Source organism: Cimex lectularius, unplaced genomic scaffold (genome assembly GCF_000648675.2).
Source record: "Cimex lectularius strain Harlan isolate CLEC.00 unplaced genomic scaffold, Clec_2.1 scaffold21, whole genome shotgun sequence".
NCBI lineage: Eukaryota > Metazoa > Arthropoda > Insecta > Hemiptera > Cimicidae > Cimex > Cimex lectularius.
This window is the reverse complement of record NW_019392671.1, coordinates 255,364-274,216: the sequence shown is the minus strand read 5'-3', so window position 1 is coordinate 274,216 and position 18,853 is coordinate 255,364. Positions and strand designations below refer to the sequence as shown.

Below are 18,853 nucleotides of genomic sequence, written 5' to 3'. Positions count from 1 at the left end.
AGTTGGGATTTAAACAGTGGTCTCAAACTTAACCCACTCAAATCCCAATTGATAATTATTTACAACACATATCTGTCAACTGAAGATTTTCCTTGCATTAGCACCTCTTGGAGGCTCTTTAATACCCTTCTCTAACCAGGTAAAAAAAACATGGGATGACTTTTAATACCATATTATCTTGTCAAATTTGAGGAAAATTAAGAAGCGTACAGCACCAGATGGTCTTGAGGATGATCAGAGTCTAGTGTACCATCTTGGCCGGGATAATCCCTATTGAACTCAAAATAAAAGAAGTAAAATAATTGTACCTACCATGAAAATTTGACAGTGAAAGGGGCTTCTTCCAGAGTATGCAATAGAGAGTCCATTAGAAATACGAAATTAGTCACACCCAGAGGAAAATTTCAGCATTAACACCAAGGATATCAACACTGGCATCGATATTTACCCCGATAAATAGAAAATTTCTGTGCAAGGGGGAAAATGGAAAAACCAGGCCACACTAAACATGTTAAATTTATAACCAGATCCCAAATCTTTGTTAAGGACTCCTGTCTATAAGTTTCTTCCTTTTTATGGCAATATCAGCACAGACTTCTTTCAGTTGTTTCATATGACACTGGAATCTATAGCGTTCAGTTCACCAAAGTTAGACTCCAGGGGTTGACAATGGCAAAAACATTTCAGCTTCTAACACAGTTTTTAAACATACATACACGTACAATAGTTCTTAAATATGTTCTTTGCTATTTTTCATTTGCTCAAAGTAGGGTGATGGAGGAATATCAAAGACTACACCACCTTTTACACATATTATATAACTAATTTCATTCATGGTCGATTTGGTCAATTTTCCACCATCAGCCATCTCATACAACAAATTCACTCTGATAAGTACATTCACTTTTACTATATACAAAACAAGATATCCACCAAGTACTATATACAATAAAACAGCCCTGTTTCTCCAAAAATTGGAAGAAGGGATTCAAATGCTTGCAGCCATGCTCAAGCACAATTCTAATATCGACATAGTTACTAATATGGAGCCAAGGAATGGCATCCTTCAATTAAGTGAGATCGAGCAAATTTTTTTTTACAAGGCTTCAAAGTAAGTGTGATATGGCCTTTACTGGGTGTGGATGATCTATCTTCTGTGATTTAGATCCGAGGGCCATCTATCGACTGTGCTCTCTGCAAACCAGGCCCTCCAACAAATAAGCCTAATTCTTTAACACTGTTAAAGGCCACACAAATCTATCATTTTCTTGAGTAAATCTTGCCCCAACATACCACCCACCAGAAACTATCAAGATAATTTTAAATTATTGGCACTTTTTCTTGTCAATGTTGATAAATAGGCATCTTCCTAAAGAAAAAGCCATGGTAATTTTTACATCTAGCTATTATGAGGCAAAATTGAGTGCAAGGATAGGTAAAAAAAAACTGTTTTTCAAGGAATCAACACAATATAAAATACACAGGAAATTGTTTAAAATAACTTCTGTAAATTTAACACAAACTTTGTTATTTACAAAATTAAATTTTCCATAACAGGTGCTAATTAAAGATTTTTTATGAACATAATTTTATCTGAATCTTTAAACATTTAAAACGCCCTTCTATTTTTCTTTTAAAGGTTCATCCACTAGAGATCTAAGAAAATTAGTTATTCACTATTAAATTTAATTTATTTTCACAGCAGCTCTAAGTTTAGCTGATCTACTCCTTGGATTTGTCTGAACTTCTGTCTCAGTCGGTGTGACTACATGCTTATTGAGCATAACCCATTTATTATTTGTAATTTTAGACATTTCCTCTTCACTAGATACTGAAATGTGGCTTTTGTGTCTCAATAAGTTATTTGACGTTTCTGGACCAATCATGTGCTGTTTTACAATTTTATCTTCTAAAGAATGAAACGAAATGGTCACAAGCCTTCCTCCAATTTTTAAAAATTTGTGCGCTACAGCAAGGCCATAATTGATTTCGTTGAGTTCGTTGTTAACGAAAATTCTTAAAGCCTGGAATATTTTTGTAGAGACATGTGTCGGTCTTTGTAATTTATCTTTTTTATATTTATTGTCACAAATATTCGCAACAAGGGATGCTAATTCAAACGTAGTTGAAACAGGAGTAAACATATACCTCGCCTCAATAATTCCTCTGGCAATCTTTTTCGCTAACTTTTCTTCACCATATATCTTAAAAATCTTGACTAAATCTTCCTCATCAGCATACTTTATAACTTCTGCAGCAGTAGGGTTATCTGGAAACCTCTCTCCATCCATCCTCATGTCCAATTTGGCATCACGACTTATAGAAAACCCTCTTACGTCCGAATCCATCTGCATAGAAGAACATCCAAAATCAAATAGTATCCCATCAATCGAATTAAAACGAATACCTAATTTTTCTAAAATGTCAGGGACTTCACTAAATCTACCAATGCATGGGATTACCCTGTTTGGGTACAATTCTGATAACTCGGTAGCGTACTTATATGATTCTGGGTCTCTGTCAAGGCAAATTAGTTTCAAATCTTCTGAAGAATGTAATAAATTTCTACTATGACCTCCTGCACCAAAAGTCATATCTAATATAATTTTGTTGCTACCAGGATTTAAATAATAATTAACTTCATCCTTTAAAACAGGAGTATGCAAACTTTGAGAAATGGTTTTCATTAAAGTATTATCTACACGATGAAACAATTTCACCATATTCCTAAATATCATTATGATTTGCGGTTAAACACTTTAGAAATAAAACTTCGTTCTTTAGAATTTAAAAGTTCCAAAAAGTCATCTGAAATAATAATTTTGCACTGTTCCTCAGTCAAGCCTGTAGCTGATGAGATGTAACTCCTCTCATAAAGTCGGCAGTAATAATTATCAGCAATCCGGTTTAGGCATTTATATGTAGTTGTACATTTTTCCTCGTCTTCTTTTTTTAGTAGGTCACCAGCCTTGAAACTTTCTTTTAATCGGTCTCGAATAAATTGCCCAAGATCTCTAAAAAATAAATAAATAAATAAAATAACATAAAAAAATGTGAACAAGATGTTCAAAGTTTCAAAAAGCAATTTTCACAATACTTTAAAAAAAAATCTATTAACTCTAAGGTTACTAAATATCTGGGTATTATTATGGATAATAAAACTACACTTTGATCTTAGCCAAAAGGCTGAGAAGCGATCGCCTTCTCAACAGGACAAGATTCATGAAAAAAGAGGTTAAAATGAAAATCATAAGGTAGAGATTTGCAATGGCCAATTAGCTATATTTCATCATGCTTGCACTTTCAATCCTAGCATAGCTGACCACAACTTTACAAGAGACTTAAAATGGACTTTTTTAAAAAGTATTTCAACAAAATGGGGACTATGAACACCCAACTCTGTAATGGATGCAACACTAGGATTTTAAAAGATCATTTTTCTAGGCTTGGTGATTCTTATCAACTGTAAACACATAGAAATGATAAATGATGGAGTGAGTGTGGTGTTCAATCCTTTTTAAAAAGATAGTTCCTACTCACAGTAAGTTGTTTTGCAACGATCCGGATTTCGAGCCTTTTAGCTCATCATCAGGTTGAAGGACTTCTACAACCACGTCTCTCGACATGAATTGCCAAAGTGAACCCGCTGATACCTCCGCCAACGCGACGTTCCAATTAGCAGCTGATTTTTTTAATGGCGCTCAATTTGAACGTGCGAAACGCGGAAATTATAACACAAATAAATATTATACTAGTAAATACTTAATATTATTAAATTACTATAAAAATAATAACAATTAAAATAATTAGTTTAATTATTTGGATGTTTGATATTATTTATGTACATATTTAAAATGGGAGGTAGATCAAAATCTGTTATATTATTAATGCATTTATCACCATGTTCAATTTTACATTTTTTAATTTCAAATTTCTCAAACCAATCTAATTCTTTCCCTTTGTTGAAACTATGTAACACTCTTGTATTTAGATTTGAATTGAAATTATGTTTTGTTTCTTTTAGATGGTCCTTAAATTCCGAAAATTTGCTCGATTTAGGCAAGTGTTCTTTTACTCTTGTTTTTATTTCTCTACCGCTTTGTCCTATATATTTAATATCACAATCATTACAATTGAGTTGGTAAACCCCGCTTTTTGCCAAGTTGTCTACTTTGTCTTTAGGTTTTGAGAGGATGTTTTTAAGTGAACCCGTACTTCTAAAAGCTATTCTAAAACCTTCTTGTTTAAAAATTTTACTAACTTTTTCCGATAATTCACCAATGTATGGCAAACAACGGAAACCTAATGATTCATTTGTGGTGGGGTGGCTGAGTCCTATTGTTGATTCGTTTAAAGTTAATTTTTTTATTCTTTTAACTAGCAACCTATCAATAAATATTTCTTGATACCCGTTGTTTTTTGCTAAGGTTTTAATAGTTTTTAATTCTTTTTTATAGTCATCAGGTGTTAGCGGAAGTTTTAACATCCGGTCTATGAGCCAAATGAAACCAGCAGCCTTTTGGGACCATGGGTGGGAAGAATCCGCTGGTATCATAGTATCCGTAGTTGTGGGTTTTCTATATACGTCTATTTCTATTAGGTTGTTTATTATGGACAGTTTTAGGTCTAAAACATTTCGACTTCAAGCCATATACAGTGAGGAACTGCTGAGGCAGAAACTCAGTCTTTTTCTCATAGTGAACAAAAGAATGTAAGCCCTTCAACAGGATCTCTTTTGGTGAAGAACGAGAACAGGATGAGATAGGACCTCTTCTGCTTGAATTAGCAACGGGATCTCCTTGGAAGGACATGAATATGTTGAATGACCTTTGTTTTTAAAGTTCTCAGGATGAAATATGCTTTTTTTCATGTGAAAGTTTCAGTCTGTCCCTCTCAACGCAGTGAGGATAGGCAGACCAAGATGATCAGTAAGGATGAAATTGTAAGTCATCACCCCGCAGACCACAGGAATAAATCTCATATTACTTTGTATTGTCAATTGCTCTTGCTAAATTTTTTATAAAATAAGCTATTTAACTATAACTTATAAACATTGTAAAATTAATAATCTCCCCATATCTAAAAACAAAGTGTCATTACAATAGTGCATAGCTTGTTATTAACTAGAGTAGTATTGAGTGCCATGAGCACCTGATGATGTTTAGTCATGTTTTTTAATATATCACGCTCATTATAGCGCATGGTGAGGAGACTGCATAAGTAAATGTTTTATGGCAGCTGTGGTTCTATGCCTTTACAAATTATATATATAATCTTTTTTTCATAAATAAATTAATCCCCACCAGATTTTCTAAGTTCCATGATAAACCCTCCACTCACCCGAACCCACTAGCCCAGTACATGTTCAACATAATCCATCCCTATAATCCGACGACTAAAGCAGAGATGGCCTCCGGACATCCTCGCCAAGGCTTTAACTAAATTTGGGAGAACAACTATGATTCCTAACTCCCCTCATGACATAGTGTATTGTTAATATAAAATTACAAACTGTATTAATATACAGATGGTAATGAATATTTTATTGGAAAACGGTTTGTTGAAGACGGCAGCACTGAAGATGGCAAGAAGCTTATGGTCTGACAAACTAAAATAGGTAGAACTACATAACCATGGAATGGTGGTTCTTTTCAAATTTATTCCATACATATTAATAGATTTTTTGTACTTTTTATTTTGGAAACTTACCGAGACTGTTTAGTAGTGTCGATCGGCCACTTATCAAGCAGAGCCAAATAATTCCTGTATAGCTTTGCCATTTATTTTCAACACAAATGATAAATGAAGGTAACGGAGAGGTTTCATATCAGATTACGGACGTGTATGAGCTCACATTATCATTAACGGGAAAATCGGCTTGTATTTATTTATCAATATATTCGAGGAAAAAAGACAATAAATAAAAAAAAGGTTTGATATAAAAGCGGAAAAGAGTTTTCTTCTTATATTTTTAAATAGGACGGCAGAAAGGAGGGCGATCAGCTGTTACTGCTGATGGTTCGTAGTATCGCACTTCCTTTCTGCGGCTACAGGTCCTGGGGGTTCTCGGTCGGCTATCAGTCCGGAGGTTTCTTATGTTGGCGAGCAAAGTATAGCGGATCCAAGGTTTCAAGACATAACGGTCCCTCGAATTTAGAATGGCCGGGATGATTAAACTGTCCGGGAGGATATTTTCGAAAAACCGCTCGATTCTCTTCAAACGACAAAATCGATCAGTTAAGGTAAAGTCGGCTTTTTCCCCCTCTGCTTTTTTTTTTCCTGGGCGTTTGCTCCTTTTTTTCTTCTTTTTCTTTTCTTTCTAGTTAACTTGTCAAATCTAACATATTAAAGCCTAACAGTCTAACAAATTAAAGAATGTGTATTTTTACTTCTTTTTTACTCCTGGCAGTTGGCCCACTCCCAAAAAATTTTTAACCTACATATCTCATAATGTGATAGCAAGAATTTCCACACATTGCCTTTTAAAGCTTATTATTATTTAAACATAAAGGAAAAAGTCATTACAGGATTAGTTCTTTTGTTAGATTTTTTAGTTCGTTCTTTTGGATCGGAAATTAGGTCAGGTGTGCAAATGTTTTAATCACTTATCCCGAGAAACTTCAAAACGATTTTATTCACAAATCAAAAACTTAAGTTTGATCTGTCTTTTATGAATTTAAGACTTGTAAATAAATGATCAAATTGAGTACTGGACGCTCTACGATTATCAGATAAAGATATAACTTGAATTTTTAACCAAAGAAAACAAGAAAATCTAAAAAAGAAAGAATTTTTTTATGTTATAATGTAACAACCGGACGAATCGAAAAAGTTATAAGGTCAGAAGTTCTTATTTATTTAGTTTTTGGACCAGCATGAATAGTCAATCGACACGACTGACTTGTTCCCACAAGATGTGAATAAGTTTCAGTGTTAAAAAACCAAGGAGGTTTAAGCTATACATATGATCGATACAAGTAATTTGTGGTTTTTGTTTTCCAAGCCTTCCGTCTTACTATACTTTTATAATTAGCTAAGTTCAATCGACTCAACCCTTCCAAGGTACTACTACTCGCTCCCCTGACTTGCAATGTCAAGACATTTCAAGCAAAAGGCGTCTACAGCAAGATTAGCCCTTAAGAGGATCTCAGGTCCCTGTCAACTAGGATGTCGGCTCGTTTCAAATCAAAATTTGCAGTCTTTAATACACTGTGCCATTCCATCCTTTGCTATGGGTGCCAAAATCCGTGGTGACTAGCTGGATGAAAGTTTTGAAACCTGACCTATCTTCTCATTTTAACTTTTCCAGAAGGATCAATCCAAATGCACAGGACTGTCTGCTAAAACGTTCCTTTTCCACCAATGTTTATGATTAATTTTCCTTTTTTGGTGTAAAATTAAAAAGGCACAAGCTGCAGGCCGCTATCTCACTTATCATATTATGGTGGAAATTAGTTTAATTGAGCTGTGCAGGTGTGGACACATGACAAAGGTCTTAGATCATCTTGGATTTGTTCCGCCACAGTCTACAGATAAAATTGGCCATTTGTCTATAGACAGTAGCACGATTTTGTCTACAAGCGTGTACTAGCCTTAAAAGGATTTTTTGTCAGTAACCTCTTTTTTGATTTTCCAAGGCACAAGCGTTGATGGCATGTATTTCAGCTTGAAAAAATGAGGTGTTTCCTATGAGTTTAATTGCTCATGTTTTGGGCTTGTACAAATACGCCTGGTCCGGTTCCTTCATCTGTTTTGGAGCCATCTATATACCATAACGTGTGGTGATTAGTGATTGTTAGTCCATAATTATTCAGAAATCGTGAGATGCGGTCTGGTGTGATGTAGGTTTCAGAAAAACATTTTCTTTATCGTGCCAACGTTTCGATTTTTATTGAGATCATCTTCAGGGTTCAAAGTACACACTTACTCAGAAAACAAACACTTTGAGCCCTGAAGATGATCTCAATAAAGATCGAAACGTTGGCACGATAAAGAAAATGTTTTTCTGAAACCGACATCACACCAGACCGCATCTCACGAGTTCTGAATAATTATACCATAACATTGCATCTGATGTCCTCTTGATTCTTCTTCTCATTCGTAGTCAGTTGTAAAGAGTGCTTCTAGGATCATGTAGTAGTAGTCTATGGGGGAGAAGGATGTTCTGATTTGTACTTGAAAGGGCCTATTGGACAGGTAGTATTGTGTAAATGGGGTGTTATTATAGTGGAAGTTTCTGATGGCTTAATAATCTGTTGTTTTTTCAGTAGTTCACTTAGTCAATAGTCTGAGTGTTCCAAGTCTTTTGTCAATCTAACATCCCATAGGAGATGACATTGGTTGGTGGATGAGGAAAAGAGTTGTATACTGGAGGTGATACAGCAACATTTGGACCATTATTTCAACCAGAAGAGATTGCGACTGCCTTTCTAGGCATATGCGAGGAGTCCTGTACAGGGATTGTTAGGAATGCAGTATATATAATGGCTAGAGAATGGGACTGAAGATTTTGCCTTGCGGGACACCCATTATTGCATAATATGGATAATTTTACATCTTTATGAAACACACTTTAAAAGGGTTCGCAACAACAGAGGTGATGTACCCTCAGGGTGTTGGTGTTTTTGATAAAAAGCCCATTTGTAAGTATGTCGGGTTCGAATGCAGTGTCGCTGGATTCGAACCTGGGACCTTTACCTTACAGTGATGAACGTCGAGGCTATTTAGTTGAGTATTTTACTTTGATATGTCAACAGATTGTACTACGCATGGCAATACAGATATTTTTATGTCAATTAAATGAATATTTAATGTTAGCATAATTTAATTTCAATTTGGTTTGTTTATTATTGTTCTTATTTTATTTATTCTCGTTTTTAGTTTATAGGTTTTTCTTTTTTTCTTTTTCTTTATTTAACTTCTTGGGAAGTCTTTTTTTGTCTCAATTCACATTTTGTATTATTCTGCCCATTAGTTGTTGCCCTCTTTTATGTTTTCATTCACCTTCAGCAGAAGGAATTTTCCATGCCATAATGATAGTTATTTAGTAGCTTTAATTTAATTGTACATTTATTGGATTCTAATAATTTTATTGTGCTTTGGAAAGACACTGGAACCCCCTTCTGTTGAAATACGCCTGAAAAAAGACGGCGAATCTCGAAAAAGTAGCCTTAAGTCAGTTGATGTTTTCCCCTTGTGCTGGTGATGATTAATCCAAGATGTTCTTATAGTCAAGTCACACCTGCCTTAATATTGAGAATTTCGGGAATCTTTGCCAATTAAAAAAATTGCAGCATTTCCACTGGATCATCTTGTATTGAAACTATATAAAAAGAGAAAATATGCAGTAAATCAAGAGCTCAGATGAATATATGCTGTATTCATAATTCACTTATGAATTGATAGGTAATTAGGGTTACATCATAATTCGTCAAATTGCTCAATTCCTTTTTCTTGTTTTTTATTTTTTAAAATCTGAAATAAGCTACAGCTCAATAGTATGATTAGTTAAGATCATCTAGAAAAAACTATTTGCTTTGCAAAGTAAGTATATTACGGGATTTATAAATTAACAATTTATTATATGCCTAAAGAGGCCCCATCCTTTTAGGCATATTCATCTACGTGAAGTAAATGGTTTTTAGTTTTATTTTCAAGTAGTAGTTCTGTGTTTTGATTAAAAAGACACGTTGAAAAATAGATAAATAGGGAAGGAATTATTAAAATTGTTAATATGTAATCTTGATTGTGCTTCCTTGCTAAAAACCTGGGCTGAAAGATAACTGGTGTTTTACTTTGATAAGGTAACAAGTGGTGGCTTTTCAGATTTATCATGTGATAATTTTTTTCTTAAATGTGATGGATTGTGTGCAGACATTCTTTTTTAAAATAACACATTTATAATTTAAAACAAAAAATGTAATTGAATGAAAATTTCTTCTAACATGGTGGAAACAGTTTTAATTTGAACCTAACATAAAAAATGCCTTATGTACAAATTTAAAATGTAAATATGTAAGAGTAATACATATTTTAGAATAAGACCTTCTACGATAAAACATGAGAATAAACTTGCGATGGTTGGCAGTCCAGGGTTAGACAGACCTCAGCCTTATCTCTTCTTTTATTGACATCTAGGTCATTTCTACTCTAAACTAAAGCTTCAACAAAACATATTTACACTCATTCTTTATTTGAAATCAAGGCATACCCTCTGCATGACACATCCTTTATTTAAATGCCTCAGGTTTAGCCCAAAAGTAAGTCACAATTTTATTTTAAGCCAATTGCTGGGGGCAGCCTCCTCGTCGGTTTTCACAGCACAATTTTTTTCTACATACAACAAATAAATATTCTTTACTGATGTTTCTCATTGACACTATTGGTTATTGTCTATTGAGTTTCTAGTAATGCTTGGCGTGATAATCATATAACCAATTCATTACAAGTATTTTTTTTTCCATATTTTTAAAAGGATGGGTAACATCAACATGATTCATTAGCTTCCATACTTGCAATTTGTGCCCTACTTGTTATGGCCGATATACATGCAGCCTTGAAAATGTGGCATGAGTCGTAGATAGATATGCTTTGTTATTTTGATGAGGTTGTGGACATTTTTATACATATTTAAATGCAATTCAATCCTTTCATTTTCATTCACTTGAACTTTTATAGCCAGTATTCTACCTATATATGATAGCTTATATAATGGCTATACACTCTGGTTTGCTCTGAAAACTAAATGGCATCCTTCAGTTCACTTATTACCCCTTTAAATCCTCTCCAATAGGTATGAATTGGAACATTCTACCTATCTATTATGTCAAAGCAGGTGTTCTGCAAGGCAGTTCCTTTGTCCCAAACTCTATTCATTATACACTGCGAACTATCAAGAAGCAGTATTCCCCACATATGCAGACGATAATGCCACCTTTTCAGCAAACTTTGACCCAGCAGCCTTCAGAAACCTCTAGGACCATTTTTTCGGTTTGAAAGAGCCATCTACCACAAAATTCTGATCCTCTCCCATGCAACCCATGTTGTCTGCTATTTGGGACTTTACAAGATAAAAAACCTGGAACCACCAAATTGGACTTCGAAAAGATGATATAACTATTCAAAAGACAACTTGACAACAGATCGTCAGGGAAAAATTACAGGCTTCATATTTTTCATTTTGCCTTCTCCACATTCTTTCATGCCCATCTGGAGATTGTAGAGCAAATCTACACTCATCTGTAAAAAGTACAGCAGACCAATCGTCCAAAGACCAATGGCTGTGTATCGAGCAAATGGGACCCATGCAACTCTGTGTGTGTTCTGGTCCTCTTACGTGGTGAAAAGCCAGTCCATACTGATTTAATTTTCTAGCAGTGCATTCAGAAAATTGGACACCTTGAACTTCCTGGAGCTGGTGAATTGCTTGAACAAAAGTAAGATGCCACTTTTGCAAAATTCTCAAAGTCAAAAAACGGTCATCCTGTGGTTCTGTTACCTAGGGCATCCAGAACCGGGCCTTCTATAGTAGGACCCAGTTTCTCGAAAACGTGTAATGGCTTCTCGCAGAGTTTCATAGGGAACTCCGATGGCAATAGCACATACTTCCTTTATCGTTGTTTTGGATTAAGGATTGTGTTTACCACTAATTGAAATATCAATATTTCCTATTTAAAACTCCATAAACAAATATTTATTGGTAAATACAGTGAGAGAAATTAAGGGTAAATTTTTTTTATCGAGAAAACGGAAAAAAAATCAATTGGGTGGAATTTTTTACCTGTCAGTGTGAACAATAAATCAGAGAGATAGTATTCGTAAACGTTTATTGTTACCCTGTCCTGTATTAATATTGCATAATATACAAACAAAATAAAACAACGAAGACAAATCAGTCACAGCTCTAATTCTGGGGATGAGCTTATTCACAAGAAGATTCCAAACAATCCTTGCCAACACCAATTTCCATATCCTTCAGCGTTTTCTAGAATCTTTTTCCCGCAGCTTCCTGAATCTTCAACTATTACTCTATTCAACTTGTCGCAATGATTAGGTCCTTGCTGGCTGAGCCCCCAACTTAGTGAGGTTGCTTGACTGCTCTTGACTGGGTGAGCCACTGACTGACTTGCCTTTCAAATCATCCCCTTTTATATCGGTTTACCGATTAGGGGAGGGGAGGAAGAAAGGAAAAACTGTTGGGTCAGATTGTCAACTTCCTTCTTGCAAGTGTTGGCAGTGTAATAACTCAAAACACTCAGGAGTTTTCATTAAGTAGCCTCCTGGTGCTATGTCGATGGACTTCCGGCGAAGTGTGTACAGCGCCCAACTGGCTGATGTCACCTAAAATTTATAGTGTCCCACAGCTTGATAAACTGTTTGGGATGATTGGATAAACTGTTTCTGCGACAACTTTCCCTCACTAAATAACTCCTCAATTTTTGTTATTTACTATTCATCTGTTGCGTTTCTGCAACATACAGGGTTATGGCAAGCATATCTTTGCTCCCTACTGGGTATGTGACACATCAGATTTATGGCCTTATTTCCAACATATGTTTGAAAGTCCATATACCTATTTCTAACTTATTTTAACAACTATTCCTAACTTATACTAGTACAGGGGCCGGCTTACAATGCATTATACAATTGTCATCTCTGTTTTTAGTATGAACAACTGCAATGTTGTTTTGCAACTGGTGCATACCAAGAGGGTGAGAAATACTAACTTCTTTTTTAAATATTTACATTATGAATAATGTATTGATTTATCCTACTTTTAGACCAACCTTGGTGCAAGTTGAACCATGGAGCTGGTAAACGAGTTCTTAATGTGTAAGTTTAAAAAACTTTTTTTATGGAATGTTTATTTATATGTTGGGGAAAAAAATGCTAATGGAATAATTAACTATTGGGGTAAAACATAGAATCGTGTGTGTTTCAGTCGTCTTGGAAGCAGTAATATTAATTTACACAGGTTGTTTCATCTCACTTCCATTGTATGTAAGTGCAAACTTCTTATCTCATTTTAAAAAAAGTGAAAATCAAATAATGATATTTTAAGTAGTTTAATTTTTTTAAAGAATATATCTAGCATGGTTTCAATCAAATTTTTAATTCAATAGGTGAAGAGAAAGTAGTTGTTGTGCCCCCTTTTCCTGAGTCTGTGACTGAAGGAGACTTGCGCTGGGAGAAAAGTAAGTTTTAATATGAATATTCTATGTATAAGTGAAAGAAAAATGTATTAGGTTGTAAATTAAGTCTGTATAGGCCACACCTGGCTGACAGTTGGTCATCTCCTCACAGAAGGAAAAACACAGAGTTGCCATTTATGCGGTGCACAAGTATCTATAAAGTATATATTAATAGAGTGTGAGGAATGAGCACTGCTATGAATAAGCAGGGAACACACCTGACGCAACGCAACATGACCTGACGCGTTGTTTTGTTTTGGTAGGATGTGCACATCTGTTTGACATCAAGTGCACGCCACAGACACACAGTGTGTATCACAATCGCAACACCTCTTCTGCTCTTAATGCATTATTATGAGCAAAACCAAGTAATAAATTGTTAGTTAAATGCATTCTGGTGTTTTGATAAATGTTCTGCCAAATCATCATAATTAAATAATTTTTATAAAAACTCATGAATTTTTGATCTCGTTTAATTTGGTTTACATTAAAATAAACGTGTTGTAATTAATATAACAACAAAAATACATAAGATTTGAAATAAACTACAAAAACTATGAGTATCCAGAACCTTTCGTCTTCAACTGTACTCGATGAAAATCTGGTCAGTGGGAAACTTAGTTGCATCGGGCAGATGTGCACAGGGATAATACAATCTTATGGAAAATTGGACATTGGATTCGTGTCAGGTGGCTTTGGGTCATGTCACATTGCATTGCGTCGGATAAGTGTGTTCCTGCTTACGTTGTGGCCTGACTACAGATTTTAAACAACTATTAATACCTGATACAGATAAACACATATGGTCACATGTAGCGAGCCCTTTCATAAGTAGGTTGAAATAAAATCCTTAATTTAAGTGTTTATTTATTAGCGTGAATGTTATAGTATGTTCGGGGGAATATAGAGTACCCATAAGCACACCAAAGTAGTCTAGGTGATTTAGGTTTATATATTTGCAGTTTGAGTCATTTGCATATCAAAAACTCTGGTAACTGCAGATCTATTATATATTTTTTTTTGTTTAAGGATGATGACGCTAACTGTACGAAAAATTATAGGGGTATTTCCATTTTAGTTGCGATGGTGAAAGGTTTTTCTGTTTAGTAATTAATCATCTTGAGAACTTTGTCTCCAAAAATTTGTTGAATGATTATCAAATGGGTTTTCGAAAGGGGAACTTTTATGAAATATTAGAAATGATGGCAAGACGTAGCAAAAAACTTATGCCTTGAAGATTGCAAGGCCGCCTTACATAGAGTTGACAGAAGAGGTTTGATATTGAAACTCAGCAATTCGGGTTGCTCAATGAAGTTTCTTAATGTTTTAAGGTCACTGTTTTCAGTATCTGCATCTTGTGTGAGGGCACTGGAAGTGGTTTCAGAGTATTTTGATGACCAGAATGGGGTCAGACAGAGGGCTGCCTGATAAGCCCTCTTTCATTCACTCTTTTCAGTGATGATCTCCGGTCAGTCTTAAAATGTGCTATTAGAATTTGTAAAAGTATAATTAAAGTACTAATATACACCAACAATATGATTTGACCATCAGTTTAAATAAATCAAACATTGCGTCGTTTAGAAGAGAAGGAAAATTGAGTTCTACAGAGCATTGGTCATTTGAGGGCAAGCAGGTGGTAAATGAATATAAATTTTTAGGAGTGTTTCTTTCACTGAAATTTAGTTGGACTAAAGATCTTGCTCTGAAAGCATCCACTGTAAAATTGACTATTAACGGAACTTGGTTGTCATGTAAGTCAAGTGATGTTATTAAAATTAAAGTGAAATTAAAATTATTTTGATGCTGTTTGCCATTCCATCATTTGCTATTGCTGCCAGGTTTGTGGTTGGCAGCAGTTTAAGTCAATTTAAAAATCCTTATATGTATTTAATAGTCAAATTGACCATATTAATTATTATTTTAATTAACAAAGATCTTAGATAAAAATTATAATTAATTGAAAAAATTAAACATTTTTTTTATCTAGAAACTATTTTCTCTGCCTTCACTGCCTGCTACCTCTACCCTAACTATTTATTGTAGTTAGAAACTTCTTAGTATCTTTTAGTTCATACCTTACAACTTCACTTTGATTTTTAAATTTTTTTTCTATCTTTCGTCAGGCATAACACAGAAATGGTCAATCCTATCAAAATTTTCATTTCAAGTAAAAGTGGCATAAAAATAAGCTCTAGAATCAAATTGTGCAATAAAAATATGTGATTCTCATTTAAAATAACCAATTTTGTGTCATTTCCCAGCTAGATGAGAAATATATGTTAAATCTGGTACCGCCATGCCATTCCTAGCCAAAATTAACTTGGGGTTTGCATAAGACATTTTTGCTACAGTTAATCATTTTCAAAATAAACAGGGAGGGCCTGCCTCTTGTTCCAAAAACCATACCCCCCTCAAGCGTCGGGTATAACTCAGAAATGGTCGATCTTGTCAAAATATTCCTTTCAGTAAAAATGGCATAAAATAATCTCTAGAATTGAATTGTACAAAAAAATAGGGGAGTCTCATTTAAAATAATCAAGTTAGCGTTTTTTCCCAGCTAGAAGAGAAAGTTATATTAAATCTGTTACTACCACTTGATTCCTAGCCAAAATTAACTTGGGGATTGTTATAAGACCATTTTTTGCTAAAGTTAATAATTTAAGAATTAACTGAGTGGAGTAAAGGTAAATTTCTTGTTTGCAGATGTTGGAGATGCAGTTTCGGAAGACGAGGTGGTATGTGAAATTGAAACCGACAAGGTAATTAATATCATGATATAAGATTTAAGTGTCATTTCTCAGCATTGTATCAGATAGCCAATTAAATTTTGGATGATAATTAATTATTCTATACTTCATTCTTATAAAAATATTATGGAAGTTGGGCATGCAGTACTTTCTTTGTATTTCATATCATTTAGACATCAATTGGTGTACCTGCCCCAGCTGCAGGTGTAATTACGGAGCGTTTGGTTGATGATGGTTCTACTGTCAAAGCTGGTCAGCAACTCTTCAAAATGACATTAGGTATGTTTACTGCAGTATGGAAACGAAAATTAAAACTAATTATAGTTTAAATTGTAGGAGGGGCTGGAGCTGTTAAACCTAAAGCTAGTGCTCAACCATCTGAAGCTGCTGCACCGCCACCTCCTCCACCACCACCTGCAGCTGCTGCACCGCCGCCTCCTCCTCCACCCCAACCAGCGGCTCCACCAAAACCTGCTGAAAGGCCGCCTCCGACTCCACCACCACAAACACCAGCACAGCCCAAATCCGAAATGCCAGTGGCAGCCATTAAACATGCCCAGTCGTTAGAAACTGCTGCTGTGAAAGTTCCTCCTGCAGATCCCACAAAAGAAATCAGTGGAACCAGAACAGAATTTAGGGTAAAAATGAATAGGATGCGACAAAGAATAGCACAAAGGCTCAAAGAGGCTCAAAATACTAATGCTATGCTAACCACCTTCAATGAATTAGACATGAGGTTACTTTATTACTATTTACTTTCTTTAAATTTATATTTGTAAGAAGCTATCTCTCTACTTTTTTAATTTTCTAGTGCCATCATGGAATTTAGAAAAACACACCAGGAGGCATTTACTAAGAAACACGGTGTTAAACTTGGTTTTATGTCCGCCTTTGTAAAAGCAGCTGCTTATGCATTACAAGATCAACCTGTCGTTAATGCTGTAATTGAAGATAATGAAATAATATACAGGGACTATATTGATATTTCAGTAGCTGTTGCAACTCCAAAAGTATGTATTTATTGTGATAAATGTTCTTAAAATGTAATCATGAAATTTTGTAGGGCTTGGTTGTCCCAGTTCTTCGCAATGTTGAAAGTATGAATTACGCAGAAATCGAAAAGGCTATCAACGCCCTTGGGGTCAAAGCCAGAGATGGAAAGATTTCCGTCGAGGATATGGATGGAGGCACTTTTACAATCAGTAATGGAGGTGTTTTCGGGTCATTGATGGGCACACCGATCATCAACCCTCCACAATCGGCCATTTTAGGCATGCACGCTACATTCAATAGGCCGGTTGCTATCAACGGACAAGTACGTTATAGAAAACAATACCATTTCGACCATGCATTAAAAATTATTTTTTTACAGGTTGTAATTCGACCCATGATGTACATAGCTCTAACATACGACCACAGGTTAATAGACGGCCGTGAAGCTGTTCTATTTCTAAAGAAAATAAAAGCCGGAGTGGAAGATCCAAGAATTATAATTGCAGGGGTTTAATGTGATTTATTATTTATTAGATTCATTTTAGATTGCAGTTGTCATTCAGGCATTAAGATGTTCTCTGATTTGAATATAACACTTAAAAACTGCAATTTCAATTGCAAATTACTTAATAAAATAATCAGAAGATTGGTATTCATATTGTAAATTTGGTAGGTCATTTTTGTTTATTAAATTAATTACATTTTTTAAATTTATTGTTTATCTATTTAAACAGGTATCCCTCGAACATTTTAAAGCCTGGATATTTATGCAATATTAAGAAAAAACAAATTTTTAACAGTTTTTATTCTTACATAACAACCTACATATTTAGCTGCACAATCCTAATAGCCACACTATAAAAACCAATGAATATTTAACATAACAAACTCAAACAAAAAACTGAATACTGTTGTAATATCAATTGGTACATAAATTCTTAATGTCTTGTTAAGTTAAACCAAAACTTAAAAAAACCATCTAACCACAACAGCCTGTTTGTAAAAAAAGGAAAAGTTAGCTAATAAAATAAAAAGGAATTGTTATTAAAAATTAATAAAATGTTTGATTTTGTGATAAATACTTTTGCCCAAATATAAACATCACTATATTTAAGGACTATTTGCATTACTTGAAGTATCCATGAAACCAACTGCTTTAGAAATTCATAACTTACCTTGAAATCAGTCAGTGAAAACAAAATGTTTGGAGTCAATGGATTATCCAAAGGTTCCATTATTTTTTTGTAATAATAGAACGGGGGCGTCGGTGGCCGCAATGGTTTAGGCGTTGATATGGCGTTCATCACTGTAAGGTGAAGGTCCCGGGTTTGAATCCAGCGGCCCTGCATTCAAACCCGACATACTTACAAATGGGCTTTTTTTCTAAAACACCGGCATCCTGAGGGTGTTGAGGGTTTATATGACCTCTGCTGTTGCGAACCCTCATAAAAAAAATAATAATGTAACAATTAAAAAACGTCCCCTGTCTTTGGCTGACTGAATCCTCTCCTGAGTATTAAAAGACTAATTGAGAACAGAATATCCAACATTGATTTCTTGGTAATAATGTAACAAATTCTGCCTTAAATAGCCTCAATCAAAGAAAATCCCAGAACAACTGTTCGAGAACTTGCAGAGAATCATTCAGTTAACAAATCGACCATCGCTATCCACTGGCAATTGGAAAGGTGAAAAAGCTCGAGTGTGGGGTCTCATGCCAACAGCCACCAGAAAATCATTATGAAGTTCGAGCAACATTTCTTTGCCAAAAAAAAAAAAAACTTTTCTCGACAGAATTGGTGATGATAATAGCACACGTTCTGGACAGTGGCTTGACAAAGGAGAATCTGCACACATTTTCCAAAGCCCCAACTTATCAAATAACAGTGATGGTGATTCTTCGGAGGGCTTCATTTGGGCTGA

At 34.8% G+C, this 18,853-nt stretch overlaps 2 protein-coding genes across 3 annotated transcripts; one reads left to right on the top strand and one right to left on the bottom strand.

Annotated features, from left to right (window-relative positions):
- Nucleotides 1-1,563: 1,563 nt before the first annotated feature.
- LOC106666877 (probable methyltransferase-like protein 15 homolog) lies at nucleotides 1,564-5,888 on the bottom strand. 2 transcript variants are annotated; one of them, XM_014394385.2, is made up of 2 exons: nucleotides 5,710-5,888; nucleotides 1,564-3,014 (listed from the first exon to the last, which is right to left on the bottom strand). In XM_014394385.2, the coding sequence occupies exon 2, from the start codon at nucleotides 2,736-2,738 to the stop codon at nucleotides 1,686-1,688; it is 1,053 nt and encodes a 350-aa protein (XP_014249871.1). In that variant the 5' UTR covers nucleotides 2,739-3,014; nucleotides 5,710-5,888; the 3' UTR covers nucleotides 1,564-1,685. The 2 variants fall into 2 exon arrangements, with proteins under 2 accessions (XP_014249871.1, XP_014249872.1); XM_014394386.2 differs by lacking the exon at nucleotides 5,710-5,888 and having other exon boundaries at nucleotides 1,564-2,348; nucleotides 2,408-2,500.
- A 124-nt stretch (nucleotides 5,889-6,012) lies between these two features.
- LOC106666876 (dihydrolipoyllysine-residue succinyltransferase component of 2-oxoglutarate dehydrogenase complex, mitochondrial-like) lies at nucleotides 6,013-17,938 on the top strand. The gene is made up of 11 exons (XM_014394383.2): nucleotides 6,013-6,242; nucleotides 12,665-12,710; nucleotides 12,780-12,831; nucleotides 12,941-12,999; nucleotides 13,122-13,193; nucleotides 15,894-15,949; nucleotides 16,111-16,216; nucleotides 16,274-16,673; nucleotides 16,749-16,947; nucleotides 17,001-17,252; nucleotides 17,310-17,938. The coding sequence occupies exons 1-11, from the start codon at nucleotides 6,159-6,161 to the stop codon at nucleotides 17,442-17,444; spliced, it is 1,461 nt and encodes a 486-aa protein (XP_014249869.1). The 5' UTR covers nucleotides 6,013-6,158; the 3' UTR covers nucleotides 17,445-17,938.
- The last annotated feature ends 915 nt before the right edge of the window (nucleotides 17,939-18,853 follow it).